Source organism: Echiichthys vipera (assembly GCF_963691815.1).
Source record: "Echiichthys vipera genome assembly, chromosome: 19".
Lineage (NCBI taxonomy): Eukaryota > Metazoa > Chordata > Actinopteri > Perciformes > Trachinidae > Echiichthys > Echiichthys vipera.
In genome coordinates, this window is record NC_139844.1 from 11853605 (window position 1) to 11871867 (window position 18263).

Consider the following 18263-nt stretch of genomic DNA (forward strand, 5'->3'; position numbering starts at 1 on the left):
ATATCTCAATATATTGCAAGTAGTACATGCTTTTAAATATTCATAAAATGCCCTTTAAAGTGGTTAAAAGGGCCATTTTGAAGATTTAAAAGAATTGATCAGTTTTGTAAGCTATGAGCCCTGAGTATCTTTTTAAACCTTTTGCCTTTGTCCCTCCACACAGGAGGGTTGGGTGGACTTTGAGCGTTCAAAGCACTGTGTGCCTGTCCCCTGACAGAGCCCAGATGAGGGTATAAAAGTCCCGAGCTGAAGCTGAGAAACCAGTCTCAACTGAGTACTCGCCGATACCAAAGGAGAGAGCTTCAACGAACCCATTATGGGGGACTCAAAGCTCTGCCTGTTGCTGCTCATCAGCACATCCGCCTTGACTTGTGAGTATCCCTTTAAAAAATATATATATTTCAGTTTGTAAGTTGATTGCCCACTGTTTTGTTGCAAACTATTTAATCAATCAGTATTATATTATTTTTTACTAACATTTAAAGGTATGTTGTAACAAACTTTAAAACCAATATTATAGCTACAATAATAATTATAACTGGGGACTTATGTATTAGCGTAGTTATAGTAGTTGTAGTCACTTGTGGTAGAATTACTAAAGACACACCTACCTTGCACTTAAGTGTAGGATTTACGGATGCTGAACAGGTAACAGAAGCAAAGTTATTAGGGATTACTGTTGATAGCAAAAGGTCCTAAAATAGCAATATAGATCAAATGTTGTTAAAAATGTGCAGAAGTATGGCGGCTGTAAAGAGCTGTAGGAAGCTAGTTGGTTAAACGATTAGTCCAGGCTTTGGTGCGGTCACAGTTAGAAAATTGTTCAGTTGCACAAAACAAAGCATCTCGCATTGTTCTTCGCTGACTATACAGAAGAGTGAGTTCAATGTTCAATGAATAATAGTTTGGCCTAAAAAGCAAGTTAGATTATTATTTTGTTAGTTTATTAGAATTATTGTTATAAAAATCCAGAAATACTTCACAGCAAACTGTCATTGTACTCCAATGGACAGTCAGTTGTTTTCTGTTCCCTCCCTGTAGAAATAGTCTAATACAGTGCATTATTGAGCATCAGTGGCATAAAATTCATTACAGAGTATTTTGACTTCAGAAAGTGATAAAATATGTTTTCATAAAAAGTTACAATTGTATTGACTTACACGTGAAGTAGTGTAGAACACTGTTACTTACATATATTTTTAATGATATTGAAGATTTGAAATGGACTTTGGAATTGAACTTTCAGCTAATTTTGTGACTTTGTATATTCACTTTGATCATGTTGAGCTACTGTATGTATCAGAATCAAAACCATTAGAGAGGTGTTTTGTTAATTATTGCGTGATGTATTGTGTTGATTTTTGTTATGCTATGAATATGATTGTAAGCTTTTGTTTTTGCTGTACTTTTAATGTACTGTGAGTATGAATGTTATGGGTGTATGTTATCCATTGTATGTAATATTCTTATGAAATAAGAGAGACCCCAGGAAGAGTAGCCACTGTTTAAGACAGACAGAAGCTACTGTAAGTGGGATCTTAATAAATTAAAATAATCTAAACTAAAGCGTAAATTATCTTACTTTTTCTTGCCCAGTTGCCCAAGATGCCGATCAGCCAACCTGTTTGCGTAAGTTACATCCGTCTACTTGCTGTGGTTATGCTCATGTTATTAAATTGAACTTTTGTGTTGACATCGAGTCTACACATTCAATCATTTTATGAGTATAAATAGATGGCTTTTACATACAAAATACCTTCTTAACATTGATTTTCTCCATTAGTGGCCCAAAGGTACAAGACTCTACACAAGTATGAATACCGATATGAAGCTGAATCTCTGAATTCCATCAAGGGAACCTCAGATCTCAAGAACGGACCCAAGGCCTCTTGCAAGGTACGACAAAGATCTATCACAATTATCTTTAGCCATTTGATTTTTCTCTTTTCATATTAAGTTCTTCAGAGACTGAGATCAAATTTACCTTCTTCCACAGGTTGAAATTGAAGTGCCTCAGACTTGTAGTTTCATCATCCGCACCACTGGCTGTAGCCTAAGTGAGGTGGTGGACATGGACGCAGAGGGCAACCCTGTGTTCCGTCCTGCATCCAGCTCTGATGCCTTTGCGGCTGAAATGGAGAGGTAAGTTACTCCATGAAAACTTTGTCTTTGAAACTTTAAGCATCAATCTGATATTTTTGGAGGTTTTGCCATTACAATAAACTCAAATATCATACGTTTTCTTTTAGATATCCTCTGAAGGTCGTGGTTGAGGGTGTGAACGATGTGAAACTGTTCCCTGAGGACGGTGAGACAAAAACCATCCTGAACTTCAAGAGGGGTATTATCTCTGCCCTGGCTGTTCCTCTGCTGGAAGAAGACAAGAACAAGATCATGGTACATTTGTTAACCAAGAAAATGCTTAAAAATCTGAATATTTGAGTACCACCTTCAAAAGACGCCATGTTGACATTTACAGTTATAAAAAATACAACAGTTTTTTTTAATATCTATTTCAGCCCACTATCCATGGCAAGTGCAAGACCTATTACACCGTCAACGATAGAGAGGACATTGCAACTGACATCAGCCTCAAAAGGGATCTGTCCAGATGTGACAAATTCAGCCCCATGAGATATCACACCAGCCCACTGGCACTTATCTCTGGCATGGTAAGATATCCAATTGTCTGTGGTAGCAACAGGAATTTTTCAGACAAATCTCTAAGAGATGATTAAATATTTAGCTATTCCATGTAAGCTTTTACACTACCCACATTTACTCTTCTATGTGTCAAGTTTTCAATCAAAATCCCCCTGCTGCAAAGGAAGGAATCTTTTGTTTGTGAAAAGCATTTTTGTAAATTTGAAAAAAAAAGTTTAGTTTGAATTGTCATAGCCACAAAGTTAAAGGAGACAAAAAAGGACACCAATAGCAACTGACTTAAATGCATCACAAAGTACTGTATATTTGATTGGCATGTGCTATCTGAGAAGTGCAGTGCAAACAATTCAACTCTTTCATTTCGATTGATTCAACTGCTTTAATGTGATTATTTGTCTTTTATCAGCACTACCCCCTTGCCCAGATGGTCAGAAGCTCCCAGACATGCAACTACAAGTTTGACAATGAGAAGAAACACATGACCTTTGGTTCCTGCACTGAAAACCACATTGTGATTCCCTACTCTCACAAGTAAGTCCACCCTTGTATTAGACTTTATAACATGCTCTGTCTAATATATATATATATATATATATATATTTTGCGGCAGTATTTTTAAGCATGTCTTTTCTTCCTACAGGGGAGAATTCGGTGTTACCAACGTTGGAAAGCAAGAACTGACATTGGTCGTGGTCTCTCCTCACAATGAACGAGTCTTTGATCATGGTAAGCCCTTTGTTTAATTTTTATTCTTATTGTTAATAGTTCATTGTTTTTCAAGGGTGTTTAATGTTACTTTGGGACATTATAACAATGTTGTTTGCCTATCATAGGTGACATTGTCAAGGGTCTGCACATGGACATTGTTGAGGACAAGAGTGTTGTCCAGGATAAAGATGCAGGTCTGAACCTCCTGAGAGAACTGGCCAATCTGCCCGAGGCCGAGGGTGAGCAGAGGGCCCACCTCTTCCAAAAGCTGGTCAACATGGTCCGTAGAATGAAGACTGAGACCCTGAGTCCCGCCATTCCTGAGGCTCTTGCAGTGTCTCCTTCCCTGACCTACCAGGTCCTGGCTCAGTGTGGAACCCCCGAGTGCAGCAGTGCCATCATGCAGATCCTCAGGACTTTTGACAGCTCCTCACTTGAGGTTGATGCCGGAGTTTTTGCTATGGGGCTCGTATCCAATCCTTCTGCCCTCCTGATCAATGACATGCTCGAGATGGCAAAATTCAAACCCAGCAAGTCCATCATGTATGCCCTGAGCAATGTTGTCAAGAGGTGAGTGATGTTAACCACACTTTCTTCCTAGGTTAAATAACTGATTTATGTTTTAAAAAAACATGTTTGTCCCTAAATAATTCTAAATATCTGTTTTTCCAGGTTTTACAAAGCAGATACAAAACTGATCCCTGAGATCTACTCTGTTGCTGAGTTCATGGCTGCCCAGCTGGGTGACTGTTCTGGTGACAAGGATAGCACTTTCATGACATTGAGAGTGAGTAACCTTTCCTATTCAACATTTCAATGCGTGCCAACACAAATAAGCAGAATATTAAGATGTCCCCTGATTCTAGGTTATTGGAAACATGGCTCCAGCTCTGGTATCTGCTGGCCCAGCACTCAGATCTGCTGTGATCCAGTGTGTGAACCAACCTGCTGCTTCCATGGCTGTGCAGCAGGCTGCCATCCAAGTGTTCAGGCTGACTGCTGTCCCTGAAGAGGCAAGTCCAATCATTTCAAAGATTTGACACATTATAAGAATAATTGTTTCCACTGTATACTCATTTTATTGATGTCTATTGGTCACAGGGCAGGGAGATTCTCATGCAGGTACTTTTGGACAGTGCCAGCCCCATGCAAAAGCGTATTGCTGCATATCTGGTACTTATGAAGGACCCCCAGCCCAGTGAACTGGCCCAGCTGACTAATGCCTTGCCTAATGAGCAGGACACACAAGTCAAGAGCTTTGTGATCTCCCACCTTACCAACATTTTGTCCTCAACTGAGCCAGAGACCCAAGAGTAAGTGAAAAGCAGTTTAAGATTTATCCTTATATTTCTTAAATGTGTTGTTTTACTACATGGTAAGTGTCCTGGTTTGTCGTTAAACAGTAAAATATATTTTTCCCACAGACTGAGACAGAAGATTCGTGATGCCCTGCAGGGTAATGAGGTCGGGCCCACAATGGACCCCACCAAGTTCTCTCGTAACTACAAAATCGGATCTGTGGAGGGCAACATGATCTTCGAGGGTTCCAGCTACCTGCCCAAGGAGGTCATGCTTGAAATGACTCTGAAGGCATTTGGCTATGACATCGACATGATGGAGGTAAACATTATGAACCAATTCAATTCAAATTGTTCTTTGAGACAATTTTTCAGGAAACTAAGTTGTGATGGTTAAAAATGTGTCACCTTTACAGATTGGAATGGAGGGGAAAGGATTTGAGCCAACTGTTGATGCCCTGTTTGGAAAGAGCGGCTTCTTCCCTGACACTGCCCTGAAGACAATGTACTTTGTCTCTGACAACATGCCACTCAGAGTCAATGAGATCCTGCAGAACATGGTGCCTGCTCTGAAAAAGGACAGGATGAAGAGACAGGTACTCACATCCATCTGTTTTGTACACATGACAAAACCCACTGTAATTATGATTATATTTTTTTCCATAGGGGAAAAGTCTTTTAATAAAACATCTACATCTAAATTTAGGCCTCACAGAACCTGATGAGGGAGGTCGGACGCAACCTCAACAAACTCGTGAGGGAAATGAAGACTGCACAGTCTCCAGAGGCAATGGTTTATCTGAGACTTTTGGGAAATGAGCTGGGATATCTGAAGACCAATGAAATGGAGGAGATGGCCTACTCTGCTGCCATGATGATTGACAGCATGTTCAAGATGTTCCCCACAGATGTAAGGATATTTTTTAAGGCGCATACTTGACTATGAAACAGTGCATTATTAAAAAAATACATGTCCAGGATTTAAATGTCATATGCTTTTTTTATTTACCACAGATCATGAAGGCACTGATGACCAAGGCTGACAACACAATCTTTGCCCACTACATCTTCATGGACAATGAATTCTTCCTACCTACTGTCACTGGTGTGCCTCTGAGGATTACACTTTCTGGTGCTTTCACCCCTGGCATTAAGGGTGGACTTCAGTTTGCTCGTGACATGGTAATTATTCATGAATGTGTTTAAATTACATTTTTAATGACAAACAGCATCAGCTAAACTCTTCATGTTTCTTCTATGCATCTACACAGAGTGAAGTGACCTTCATGCCCTCCGCTGGCATTGAGTTTGTAAGTCAGATTGGCTCCCACATCCCTGAATATGTGGACTCTGGATTAGAGATGCACACCAACATTTTCCACGAGAGTGGGCTCAGTGCAAAGATCTCCATGGAACGTGACAATGTCAAGCTGACCATCCCTGCTCCAAGGCGTAATACAATGCTCATGAAAATGACGTAAGTCAAACTAGAATTTTTGGAGAAAAAGTGCTTTGCACCTCTGGTTGAAATGCAACTGTTAAGAAAGCTAAACTGGAGTATAAAGGGGAAAATGGTATTTAACAAAGTTGAAGAGGGCTATGTTTGCAGTTTAGGGCAACATATTTTCTTTCTGTAATAGTGGCTTCATACGAAGAATTGAGGGGACCTTATTGAATCTTATTGGTCTTATGAATGCAACACTTTCAATTTTCTACATTAAGATTTAAACAGCCAGAGTTGCATTATAACTTTTCTACATTTAAAATTTAGAAACACACTAGTAGCAGTGACTGGATCAGAGAAGAAGACCATCCCTTCTATGTTGATGGACAAGGTTGATGTTAGCGAGTGCACTCCCTTCTTCGCTGGAATGAAATACTGCACTGAACTGCAGTACACTGATGCTTTCTCTCAGGAGACCGCCCCCTACTTCCCCATAGCTGGAGACAGCAAGTGAGCAAACATTTCTATATCACAAGCACATAATTGTATTTTTGAAATAACTTACCTACCAATATTGGCTAATTAACCAAATTATCTAAACAGATTTGTTGTGGAGCTCCATCCCACTGGTGAAGTAACTGAGTACACAGCCACTCTTGCCTATGAACTTCTCAAGGAGGGAGAAGAGGGCCGTCAGAAGGTTGACTCTGTGAAGTTTGTTCTGAGAGCTGAAGGTAATGGACAAATATTTCTGGCTTACGTGACTAAGCTAAGTTAATATTACGTGACTCAACCCAACATCAGAGCGTTACCTGGTAACGCTCTGATGTTGGGTTGAGTCACATAATATTAACCTATTGGTTCAACAACAGGTGCAGAGGCCACTGAAGCCAGAGCAATCGTTAAATACAACAGAAGAAAGAATACGATCACAGCTGACCTCCAGATCCCTGACTACGATGTGGAGGCTGGACTCAGGGTGGGTGTTGTTGATGGAAACACCAAGGGCAAAGGAACTCACTCCATCTCTCTTGACTTCATAAACAAAAACATCCCTCAGCTCTCCCTGGTTGGCCGTGCCAAGTAAGAAATCAACCATGAATCCTCATAAACAACAAAAATCTCACCCTCATCATTGAGACTATGCTAACTCACTCATACATTTTTCAGTCTGAAGGCCATGAAGGAAGGTATGCTGCAAGTCCAACTTCTTGTCCCCTCCATCAATGCTGATGCCACTGTCACAGCTAACATGAAACGTGATGAAGAATTGGAATTGGAGCTTAAGAGTGAAATCAAAGTCATGGATGCCACTTCGGAGCAGAAAATCGAAATGAAATATGGTAATGTTCTCCAGTTATCTTTTACACAATATTACACAATTTATTAGATGGAAGCATATAATACTAGGTCACATCTTAAATGTAGCTACAACTGGCATTGTCAGAAACTTAGATATCATTTTTGACCCAAAATATGGGGCAATATTGGCCGAGAAAAAATTCCAAATCAAACCCCAGCTTAAATTTAATTTAATGGGTGAGAAAATTTTTCTCATTTCTCTGAATTGAATTCATTGTCCTTTCTTATTGCAGATGCCAGCAAGCTTGAGATTGAGTTCAAGTCTGATATGAACACTGACACCACCATTCTGCCAAATGCTGATATGGTTGAGAAATATGGCAACCAGCTTCTTGACATGCAGGTGGGGCAATCTGACATCAAGGTCCGTCACATCTTGAAGGAGTTTGTGGAGGTATGAATTTTGGATTTAAAAATTATTCAGATTTCCTTTGGTTAAAACAAGGAACATGCATAAAACACTGGTTTTCATTTTCTCAGGCAGCAAACAACTACATGGCAAAGTATGGTGCTGATATCCCTTACATTCAAAACTTCAGAGTGCCTGATATGCCTGAGATTTCCGTACCAGAGAAACTGTTCCTGAATACGTAAGTGTGAATAAGTTCAAGGAAAATGCTTAAATTATCAGATGATTTACCCAAAACATTTATGCATTTTGTTTTGTCTTTCTAACAGTGAGGCAAAGGCTGTCTACCACTTCAACAATGAGCACTTCATCATTGCTATCCCCCTCCTTCTTGGAGGAAAGTCAACGGAAGAGCTCAACTTCCCACCAGCTTTGACTACACCTAGTGTGTCTCTACCCCAGTTTGGACTGGAAATTGTCTCCATGGAAATTCCCATCCCAGAGCTTGTTGTCCCTGAGAGCCTTACTCTGTCCATTCCTCTTTTTGGCAAAGCTGAGATTTCAACTCTGATGAAGAGCAACCTATACAACATGGAGGCCTCAGTTGCTGCTGGCAAAGATGTTGTTGAGACACCAAGCTACTCAGCTAAGTTTGATGTGAAAGGAACCTCCCCTCTTGAAATCCTCTCTATTCAGATGCAAGGTATTTCATAGTAATATAATTCATGACTTTAGGATGCCTTACAATGTTATCATTCACTTAGTTAAAATTATGTGTTGTTCACTCTTGATACAACAGTTTCCAGTTACAGTTTTCAACTTCCACTGACGTTAGACAATGTGACTTAAGTTCAGGTACAATGTCACAGTGTCTCTTGATAAATTCATCTGTTATCAATCATCTTTTATTTTGTTGTGTTTTCTTTAGGATCTGGAATGTTGGCCACCACTGATTCCATCAAGGCCCATATGAAAGGCTCATTGGCTCATAAATTCCTTGAAGCCAGTATTAGCATTCTTGAGGATGCCACCATCACAGACAAAATCAATTTGAAATCAAGCAGCAAGATTGAAGCCACAAGCCCACTTGGTCTCAAAATTAAACTTGAACACATTGGCATGACTGGAATCAACACTGAAGAACTCTCTGCTGATAGCAACTTTGAGGGAAAGTTTGTGGCTGGACCCATGTATGGCAAAACCATTTCAAGGCAGTCATTTGCCATCTTCCCATTCAGGCCAGAAGCAACAATTGATTCTTCTGTTCAAATTGACTTCCCCATTGTTAAGGCCCAGAACATACTTGCAGCAACTCTTGCTAATGGTGAATTATCTGTTGTGTCTAAGACCAATGCCTTTGAAGACGTCTTGACCCATGTTGCTCAGCTTTCCTTCAAAGACAGCAAGCTGGCACTGAAATGTGATGCAAATGCCTTTGCTCTTGGCATGAAGATCCGCAACCAGGCTGAAGCCTCTGCTGGTGCCGGTGAGGTTGTCATGAGAATGGAGACAAATGCAGACCACTCTGAAAACCGTGTTTACTCTCTGCTGACAGCCTCTCTTGATGTCAATGGTCTGGCTGTAGACAGCGATGCCACCATGAAGCTCCTTGAGAATGAGGCTACTCACAAGGCAACTCTGAAAATGAACAAGGACGGTTTGACCACAAGTGGAACAACCAGCCTCCAGAGCCCCCTGTCTTTGGAAAACACTTTCAATGCTGGGCTTGATACTTCAAGAGCTACTCTATCCATTACCAACAAGGCTGCAATGCGTGACATCAAGGTTGATAATGCTAACACGCTGACCATTGCTGTCTCTGGCCTTGACTTCAACTCAAAGGCAGAAGCCACTGCGAGTGAGTATGCCTCTTACACTCATGATATCACCGTCGACCTGAAACCCTACACTGCTTCTGCAAATGTTAATAACAACTTGAAGGTTCTGGCAGCCAACTTCATTAATGAGGCTCAGCTGCAGGCCGAGCTTTACAAGATGGACCTGACTGGAAGCCTGAAAGCTATCTATGGTGAGGAAGAGATCAAACACACCTATCAGGTAAATTATGCTGATATGACAGCTAATGCAAAGTGCAGCACCACTGGAAAGCTCTTTGAAACTCACATGAGCCACAACACTGAGCTTGAAGTTGTCGGCCTTGCTGCCAGGTTCACCAATGATGCTCGCTTCAACTCACAGCCAATGCGCTTTGACCACACCATCCGTTGCAGCATTGTTCCTTTTGATTTCAACCTTGACGCCATCTTCAATGCTGATGGAGACATGACCATGTATGGAAAACATAGTGCCCAGCTCTATGGCAAGTTCCTTCTTAGAGCACAACCCCTGGCTTTTGCTAGCTCACATGAATGCAGAGCATCAGTAAACCAGCACCTGGATACTGGTTTTGCTCTTGAGACCACATTTGATAACAAGATGGATACTGTTCTGTCACTCCAAGAGCAGAAGACTAGTTTTAGAATGAAGTCCAAAATTAATGAGCATGCCCTTAATCAGGATGTGAGTGTTTATAATACTGCTGAGAGAACTGGAATTGAGGTTTCTGGCACCATCCTCACAAACATGCTTAATGCAGACTCCACAGATAATCAGGAATTCACCATCTCTTCCTTCCTCAAGTATGACAAGAACACAGAGAGTCAATTGATTCAGCTACCTCTTTTTGAAAATCTGCCTGTCTTCTTGGAAAGCATAAAGGGTGTTGTTGTGCGTGTTGCAGAGGCACTGCAGGACTTCATCAACAATGAGGAGATAAGAGCTAAACTCGAGGCTCTTCCCCAGTATGTAAGTGACTTTGTTTCTCAGATGAAAATAGAAGACAAGGCAGTTCAGCTGAAGCAGTATTTCAATGACTTCACCCAAGAATATGTCATCTCCATGGAGGATGTGGAAACATCTTTAAGAAACCTGCAGGCTATTGTTGAGAAACTTCTGACGGATCTTTCAGTTTACATCCAACACTTTTCTGGTATGGTGAAAGAGATTATTCTTAATGGCAACCTCCCTGAAACCCTCATACAGAAGATCCAGGAACAGCTGCATGCAATTAATGAGGAGTATGATATCCAGGCATTGGTCGTATATGTGATTGATACCATAAGTGAAATGGTCCAGCAGATCGACTTGGAAAAACTGAAGGATAGCAGCATTGCATTCCTGCACGATATTGATTCCAAGTATGAAGTCAAGGCTAAACTCCAGACAATCATGAATGTAATGAAACAAATCATTGAGACCTTCGACATGCAGAAATTTGTTGTTGAACTGAAGGAGTACATTTCCTCCATCAACTTCAGAGCCCACATTGATGAACTTGTGAGTCAGTTTCCCTCAGAGATTTTCAGGGATGTAACAGACTACATTAAGGAAATGATTCAGGACCTTGACATCCTAGGTAAGATCAACACATTCTATGCCAAGATGAGAGAGTTGATTGTAAAGTTTGAGGCTGACAAAAAGGTCCAGGCTGTCTTGGAAAAGGCTGTTGAGCTCATCAAGCAGTTCAGAATTGAAGAAACATTCAGGGCTATAGCCAACAAGGTGAAAGAAGCAGACATCCCCACAAAGTTCATGCAAGTCTTCCAGAGTGCTACTGAATACTTGAAAACAACCGAGGTCAAGGATATAATTCAACAGCTGAATATGTATATTGAAGCCATTGTGCAAAAGCTGAGGTCATTGAAGTATAATGACTTTGTGAATTATGCCAATCAATTAATCTCTGAGTACACAGTTTATGTAAATGAGCTGATCAGGACTCTTGAAATCCCCCAGAAACTTGAGGCAACAAGAGATTTTGTCAACCTTGTCGTGTTCTCTATTAGAGGATTTATGGAAAGCCTGAGAGAAATCAAAGTTGCAGAAATGCTTAAATCTGTAGGGGATATCATTGACCATGTTGTGCTTGACAACATTAAAAGCGTTGCTGAATATATAAAACAGGGAATTGAAGATCTAGATATCAAAACTGAGATTACCTTTTATCTGGACTTTGTGGGAAAATGCTACATGAGAGCAATCGCCAAGGTCACTGATATGTTCACCAATATTGTCAAGATGATAAAGAACATGACACCTGAGCAAAAAATCATCAGCGAGATTCAGCAGATCATTGAAGGGCTCATTACTGAACTCAAGAAAGCTGAGTTGAACATGCCATCCTTCATCATTCCTCTCACTGACCTTGTTGTGCCCTCTATGAAGTTCAACATGGATAAGCTTGAAGAGTTTGAAATCCCAACACAGCTGGACATCCCTGAGTTTACCATCCTGGGCTTCTATACTGTGAAAGCCACCACAATTTCCTTTGATGAGATCAAGCAGAGAATCATTGCACTTATTGATTTTATTGGAAACTTTGAGATCAAAATGCTTAATGTGGATGCTTTCTTTGGAGACCTGACCATGAACTACCTTCCTTCCATACCTGAGATGACTTTCCCAGAAATCAGTATTCCTGAGATATCATTCCCTACCATCCCACAAGTTCCTGTAGAAAAACTTGTCAAGTCTCTTCAGGTTCCGGAGATCACACTGCCCACCATTCCTGATCAGATTATGGTCCCATGCTTTGGTAAACTCTACGGTGAGATCAAATTCCAAACTCCCATCTACACTGTCAAGACTTCTGCTGAGTTCCAGAACTCCACTGAGAGTGAAATGACACCTCAGTTCACTGGATTCCTTACATCCCAGGCCACATCTCCAGCTTTTGAACTCCTCAATTACAAACTCGACTCCACTGCTCGTATTGCAATCCCAAAAATGAGTCGTGTTGTCCTTGCAGAGACTCTTAAGTTCGTCCATCTAACTCTTGGAGTTGAACATCAGGCTTCTCTTACTCTCTATGGCCAATCAGCCCAGGCCCAAGGCAAAACTACAATCAAGATTATGACTACACCTTACACCGCTGACTTTATGAACACAGCCTTTATTGCTATGGAAGAGGGAATGTCTGCCTCTCTTGATACAACTTACAATCATGTAGTACACTTCCCACTTTTCAATCTCAGAAGTGAGGCCACTGTGTCCCAGAAAGCAATTGCTCGCCAAGATGGCTACACCCTCACTATAACAGCTGACAATTCAGGCACCGGCAAATTAAATGCTGAAGATGGCACTCACAAGAGCAACATGCAATTGTCACTGACTCCCAGCACTGCCACGCTAACTTTTTCTGGTGATACAGACGCTACCCTCTTGAAGATGAAACAGCAAATTACTGCTGAATCTGGCACCTTTAGCTACTTCAAATTTAATATCCGCAATGAGGCAGAAGCACCAATCATTAAGAACAGTCTTGTTGTGGTATCAGGACATGGCAATCTTTATGACATGAAGGCAGAGCTGAAAGCAAACCATGACACAGAACTGTACGGTGCAATTAGTGGAGTTCTGTCCAATGGAATCAACATTGTAGTCCGTCCTGTTGAGTTTGTCTTTGAATTCCAAAACAAAGGAAATACCAAGGTCAACATTTTTGATAGTTTGATTGCTAAGATAGATCTGCAGAATGATTACTCAGCCAACTTCAAACCTAGTAGCCAACAGATGAACACAGTAGCTCTGGCCCGTCTCAATCAGTACAAAATGTTCTACAACTTCACTGTTGACAATAGTGAAAATGAAGCTGGCATCTTTGTTGCCATGGAAAGTGAGGCCAATCTTGACTTCCTGAAATCTCCCATCAGCATTCCTGAGCTTGACCTGCCTTTTGTTGACTTCCGTACCCCAGCTATCAGTGATCTGAACTTGTATGAGCAGACTGCATTGAAGAACATTTTGACTACCACTGAGCAGTCTATCAACATGGATGGCAAGATTGTTTACAAGAAAAGCGTAGCTGCCCCCCTTGTTGATATGATGGGTCTGATCCAGATTCCCTCTTTGGGTAACCTGATCACAGAGCTGTCTGTCAAGTCTGCCATCATTAATCTGAATGTCAATGCTGGACTCTATGCTGAGGATGACATTGTGCTTCGTCTGGGAGCTAACACAGCCTCTGTGTTTGAGGGTCTAAAAGCAAAACTTGATGGCACCACCAGTCTGACCACCAAGAGAGGAATCAAGTTGGCCAATTCCCTGTCTCTCGAAAATCGTCACATTGAAGGCACTCATGACAGCACCATCAGTATGAGTACTGAGACTATGGAAACCGCCATCTCTGTGGCTACTGTTGCAAAAATTGCCCTGCCTATACTCAATCTGGAGGCAAACCAAAACTTAGTTGCAGACACCAAAACCAAAGCAAATGCTGTCTCCACCTTCACAATGAAGGGTGATTACAATGTCCCTATGATCAAGGCTGTTGGAAAGGCAGAGGCAGACCACAGTCTGAAGCTGGAGGGAACCTTTGAGTACATGTCCATGGAGTCATCTACTAAAGCCAACATGGATGGCACAGTGTTTGAAGACTATCTACTTTTGGGAGTCCTGGATAATGATGTTAATCTGTATCTTAATAAGGATGGCCTACGCTCCACTTCCAAGGTTATTGCTGATGCCAAGCTTAACCATGGCACCACCAAAGTCATTGAAATCGATGTAAATGAGAATCTTGCTCTTGAAGCCTCCCTTAGCCGTGTGTATGCAGTGCTGAAGTATACTGGCAACAACGAGGCAAACCTTTTCAATTTTAACACCAGAGGGAAGCAAGTTGCCCAGGCTACCATTGATCTTGCCCCAGTCTCTTCCTTGACTGTTGATATTGAGATTGATATAACTCAGCCAAGTGACCTGGGTGACCTCACCATCTTTGAGAAGACTGTTGCTGAGGTGACAGCCGCCAAGCAGAAGATCTCCAGCAATGGCAAGTTTGTCAGTGCACTGTACACCACAAACATGGTAGCTGAGATAGAGGGTGATGCTCCTGCCTTGAAAGTCATCTTAAAGTCCTCTGCCACCTCTCCCGCTGTGTTCTTGGAGTATGACATGGATGGTGAGTTAATCAAATTCCCTTAACACATTTATCTGTTTTATGTTGCAAGCTTTGTGGATCACTAAATTTTACAAAATGTTTCTTTCAAAAGCTTCTACTACTGTGAACTTTGAGAATGAAGCTCTGAACATGGTCAGCAAAGTTGTCCTGACACATGTTGACATGACCATGGATGTCAATCATGTCATTACCCAAGCCTTGAGGTAACATTCTGCATGTTTTACAAAATAGGTTGTATAATTATTTCTTATATTCAAAGTTTAATGTAAATAATTTTCTTCACATTTTAGGAGGAAACGCCAGGCTGATGATAGGTAAAAAAATCAATCTGCATTTTTTAAATACATTTTCATCTTGACCATTAACTAGCTTAATGTGTATGAATCATATTCCTTCATTAAATATCAGATCAAGAATTAATGATTAAAAAAAATAATGAGAAATTCTTTCTTTCTCTTCCAGTTACTCTCGCCACACCCTGAATGTGGACATCACCAGTCCTACTTTCACTGATGCAAACCTCCGTTATGCTGCTCGCAGAGATGGTATCACTGCCTCAGTATCTACCCCATCCACTGGTTTCATGGGCCTTCAGTTCAATGGCAGAGTCCCATCTCAGATGACTGCAAGAGTCTATGGCCGTTATCCTGTGAGTATAACATAACTTTATTGTTACAACAGAACACTAAATACTAAAGTAAAGATATAGCTAAAATAAAATGTTTTTTTCTTCTATTAAACAGTCTGCCCCAGAGGTTGATGTTGACATCTTGGTCATAAAATCATCTTCTAAGGATGCTGATAAGATGAACCTGCAGATTGCTTACAGCATGGAGGCACCAAAAGTAATGCTCAATGAACTCAAGATGAGACTCCCTTCCATCATCTCTACATTAACAATGTTTTCTAACAAGTACCAGGTCACAGACAACATGGAACAGCTGAAGAATGTTGTTGTTAACCGTATCACAGAGGCCTATAATGCTGCAATCAACTATGACACTCAAATGAGCCAGCTTTCAGTCTTCTTCAGGAACATCATTGTCCAGTACCAGAAGACTGTCCAGGTAGTTTTGGATGCTCTTATTAAGGTCTTAAGGGAAACCCAGTTCAAGCTGCCTGGGTCTGATGAGATGACCACTCTCCCTAAGGTCCTGAAGGAGCTTACCAGCAGCATTGCTGCTACGCTAGATATGACCCTCCAGACTATCTATCGCACCATGGAGGTCTACTACAACTCCTTAGTTGAGCAGATCAGCAGTGTGAAAGTGCGCATGCCAGTTGGTGACGCAATCACTGGAGGTCAGGTCTTGGATGAGATTAAAAGAGCTTTCAAGAACATCTTTGATGAACTAGTGGACTTTGTGAAAAATATGGAGAATCTGGACACAATGCTAGTTAAGATTGGTGAGACCCTGAAGGCCGTTGTTGAGACATCTCAAGAGTTTGTTGACTCTATCAAGTCTGACTATTTAGATGCAGTTTTCATCAACATCAATATCCTCTACCTTAATCTTGTCACAGTCTTAAAGAATGTTGTTGAACAAATGCCTGCCCTAAATACGGAGCAGCTCAACAATACATTTGAGTACATTATTGACATGTTCGTTTATATAGTGGACCAGTTCAATAACACTGTTTATGGTCTCCTGCAGCAAGGTTCAGAGGAGGCTCAAGCCTACATGAAAGTTAGTGAGGGAAGGCTTGAGATTGACCTTCCATTTTCTTTTCACCTGTAAGATAGTATCACAGATGCCTAAGTCCATAAGAAACACTACCATCTGTTCCAAACACATACTTGTAAGGATTAAGAACAATTTGCTCTTCAACCATATTTAAAAAATGAGTCCAACAGAAACAGCCATTGTATCATTTTCATGTAGATGGTTTATTGTGTACAAACATTGAAAATGTAACATTTTACTGAAACTCACTTTCCTGCAATGAGTGAAAAACAGCAATAAAAAACATTAATACAACTTGAAAATGTCTGATTTTCCTCTTTGTCATTTTTTTTCACAATTCACATCCAAACTTTGAATAAATGAGCATAACTGTTACATCGACCAAGTTTGCATGAATCTAACTAACTTTATTTAAAGTGATTTATTCATGATTCAAAAATGTATTGGTACTTTTGGGATAACTGAGTACCTTCAAAACTGACCAATTAGCTGATTGAATTTGATGGTGAAGTTACTAGTTATTAGTGATGCTAGTTGAAATTGAAATTACCAGATAAGCCAGGCTTAACACGATTAGTTTGTCTCGTTTTCAGTTGATTCAGAGCCATAAAGAAAATAAACAGTTCACGCTCAGTTACTATGGCAAAATATGATTATATATAGTTTATATATATAGGGCATATAAGTGGAGATCAAAATTAGAGAACAACTTAAAAATGGCTTATTTACTCTGAAATACTGTTATTTTTATTATTTTTATTATTATTTTTTATTTTTTATTTTAACTGTTATAATTTGATAGAATATCCGCTATGGCTATACCACAGCTGTACTAGCATGGGTGTTAATCTGACAACTGGTGAAAATTTACTTAATTGTTGTACACCCTATTTATCAGGCGACTCTCCTGGTTACTCCTGGTCCAGAGTGCACTTCAATGAAGAGTGTACCTTCATTTGTGTCTGATGGGAAACATTATGTTCCGGGTAGGACTGGGGAAAGACTGAAAGTGTGTAAAGACAGAAGGAGGCGGAGGAAGTGTCATGGTTTGGGGGATGTTTTCAGCAGGGGTTTCCCTCTAGTACAGCTACCTGGCAGGGTAAACGCAAGCGTTAATGTGAACCTCCTTCTGCAACATGCAGTACCTTCACGGCAAATTTCTCCGTGTCAGCCCACAATTTTCATGCAAGACACTGCCCCCCGTCACAGCACGTTAGCAGTTCCTTGAAGCTAAAAATATTGAAACAATGAAATGGCCAGCCCAGAATTAAACCCCATTGATAATCTCTGGAAAAGCCTTGACAACAAAGTATTGTCTAAGAAACCCACTACAGTTATCGAACTGTGCAAGAAGAATGGACCAAGATCAAACCAGAGCAGTGTGAGAAACTAATGATGTCCTGAAGTCATTCAAAGCAAAGGCCTCTACACTTCCTATTTTTTTTAATCCTATAGCCCTAAGAAACTGTTGTTTGAATCATCTCTGCTGACAAAATATTTACTGTTCTCAAATTTTTCTCACTGTCCTGTTTTTAAAAGATAAACAAAAAACAACATGCTACTACAGCAGTGGTATAGCCACAGATGACATTCTATCAAATTATGGACATTAAAAAATGTAAAAAAAATTTAAAAAAAAAAGTAAGACAGTAAGTATTCCATTTGTGGACAACTTCACAGCTTTTTTAAACAGACCAAGGCTTTTTAAACACAAAGGCCTGCACCCTAACCAGGAAGGGTCAAGACTTTTATCTGCAAACATTGACCTGACTATCGAGTCCTGCACCACAACCAC

The 18263-nt window shown here is 40.6% G+C and overlaps 1 protein-coding gene across 1 annotated transcript; it reads left to right on the top strand.

The window, feature by feature from the left end:
* Positions 1-316: 316 nt before the first annotated feature.
* apobb.1 (apolipoprotein Bb, tandem duplicate 1) lies at positions 317-16522 on the top strand (the record flags this gene model as incomplete). The annotated part of the gene is made up of 29 exons (XM_083934578.1): positions 317-371; positions 1597-1629; positions 1784-1896; positions 1997-2142; positions 2250-2397; positions 2520-2672; positions 3071-3195; positions 3305-3390; positions 3498-3942; positions 4045-4159; positions 4239-4385; positions 4474-4685; positions 4797-4992; positions 5087-5266; positions 5377-5580; positions 5685-5852; positions 5942-6147; positions 6442-6624; positions 6718-6848; positions 6987-7197; positions 7285-7457; positions 7710-7870; positions 7957-8066; positions 8155-8528; positions 8754-14783; positions 14875-14986; positions 15074-15097; positions 15246-15432; positions 15527-16522. 29 exons carry the CDS (start codon positions 317-319, stop codon positions 16520-16522), a joined length of 11424 nt encoding a protein of 3807 aa, XP_083790704.1.
* Positions 16523-18263: the final 1741 nt, after the last annotated feature.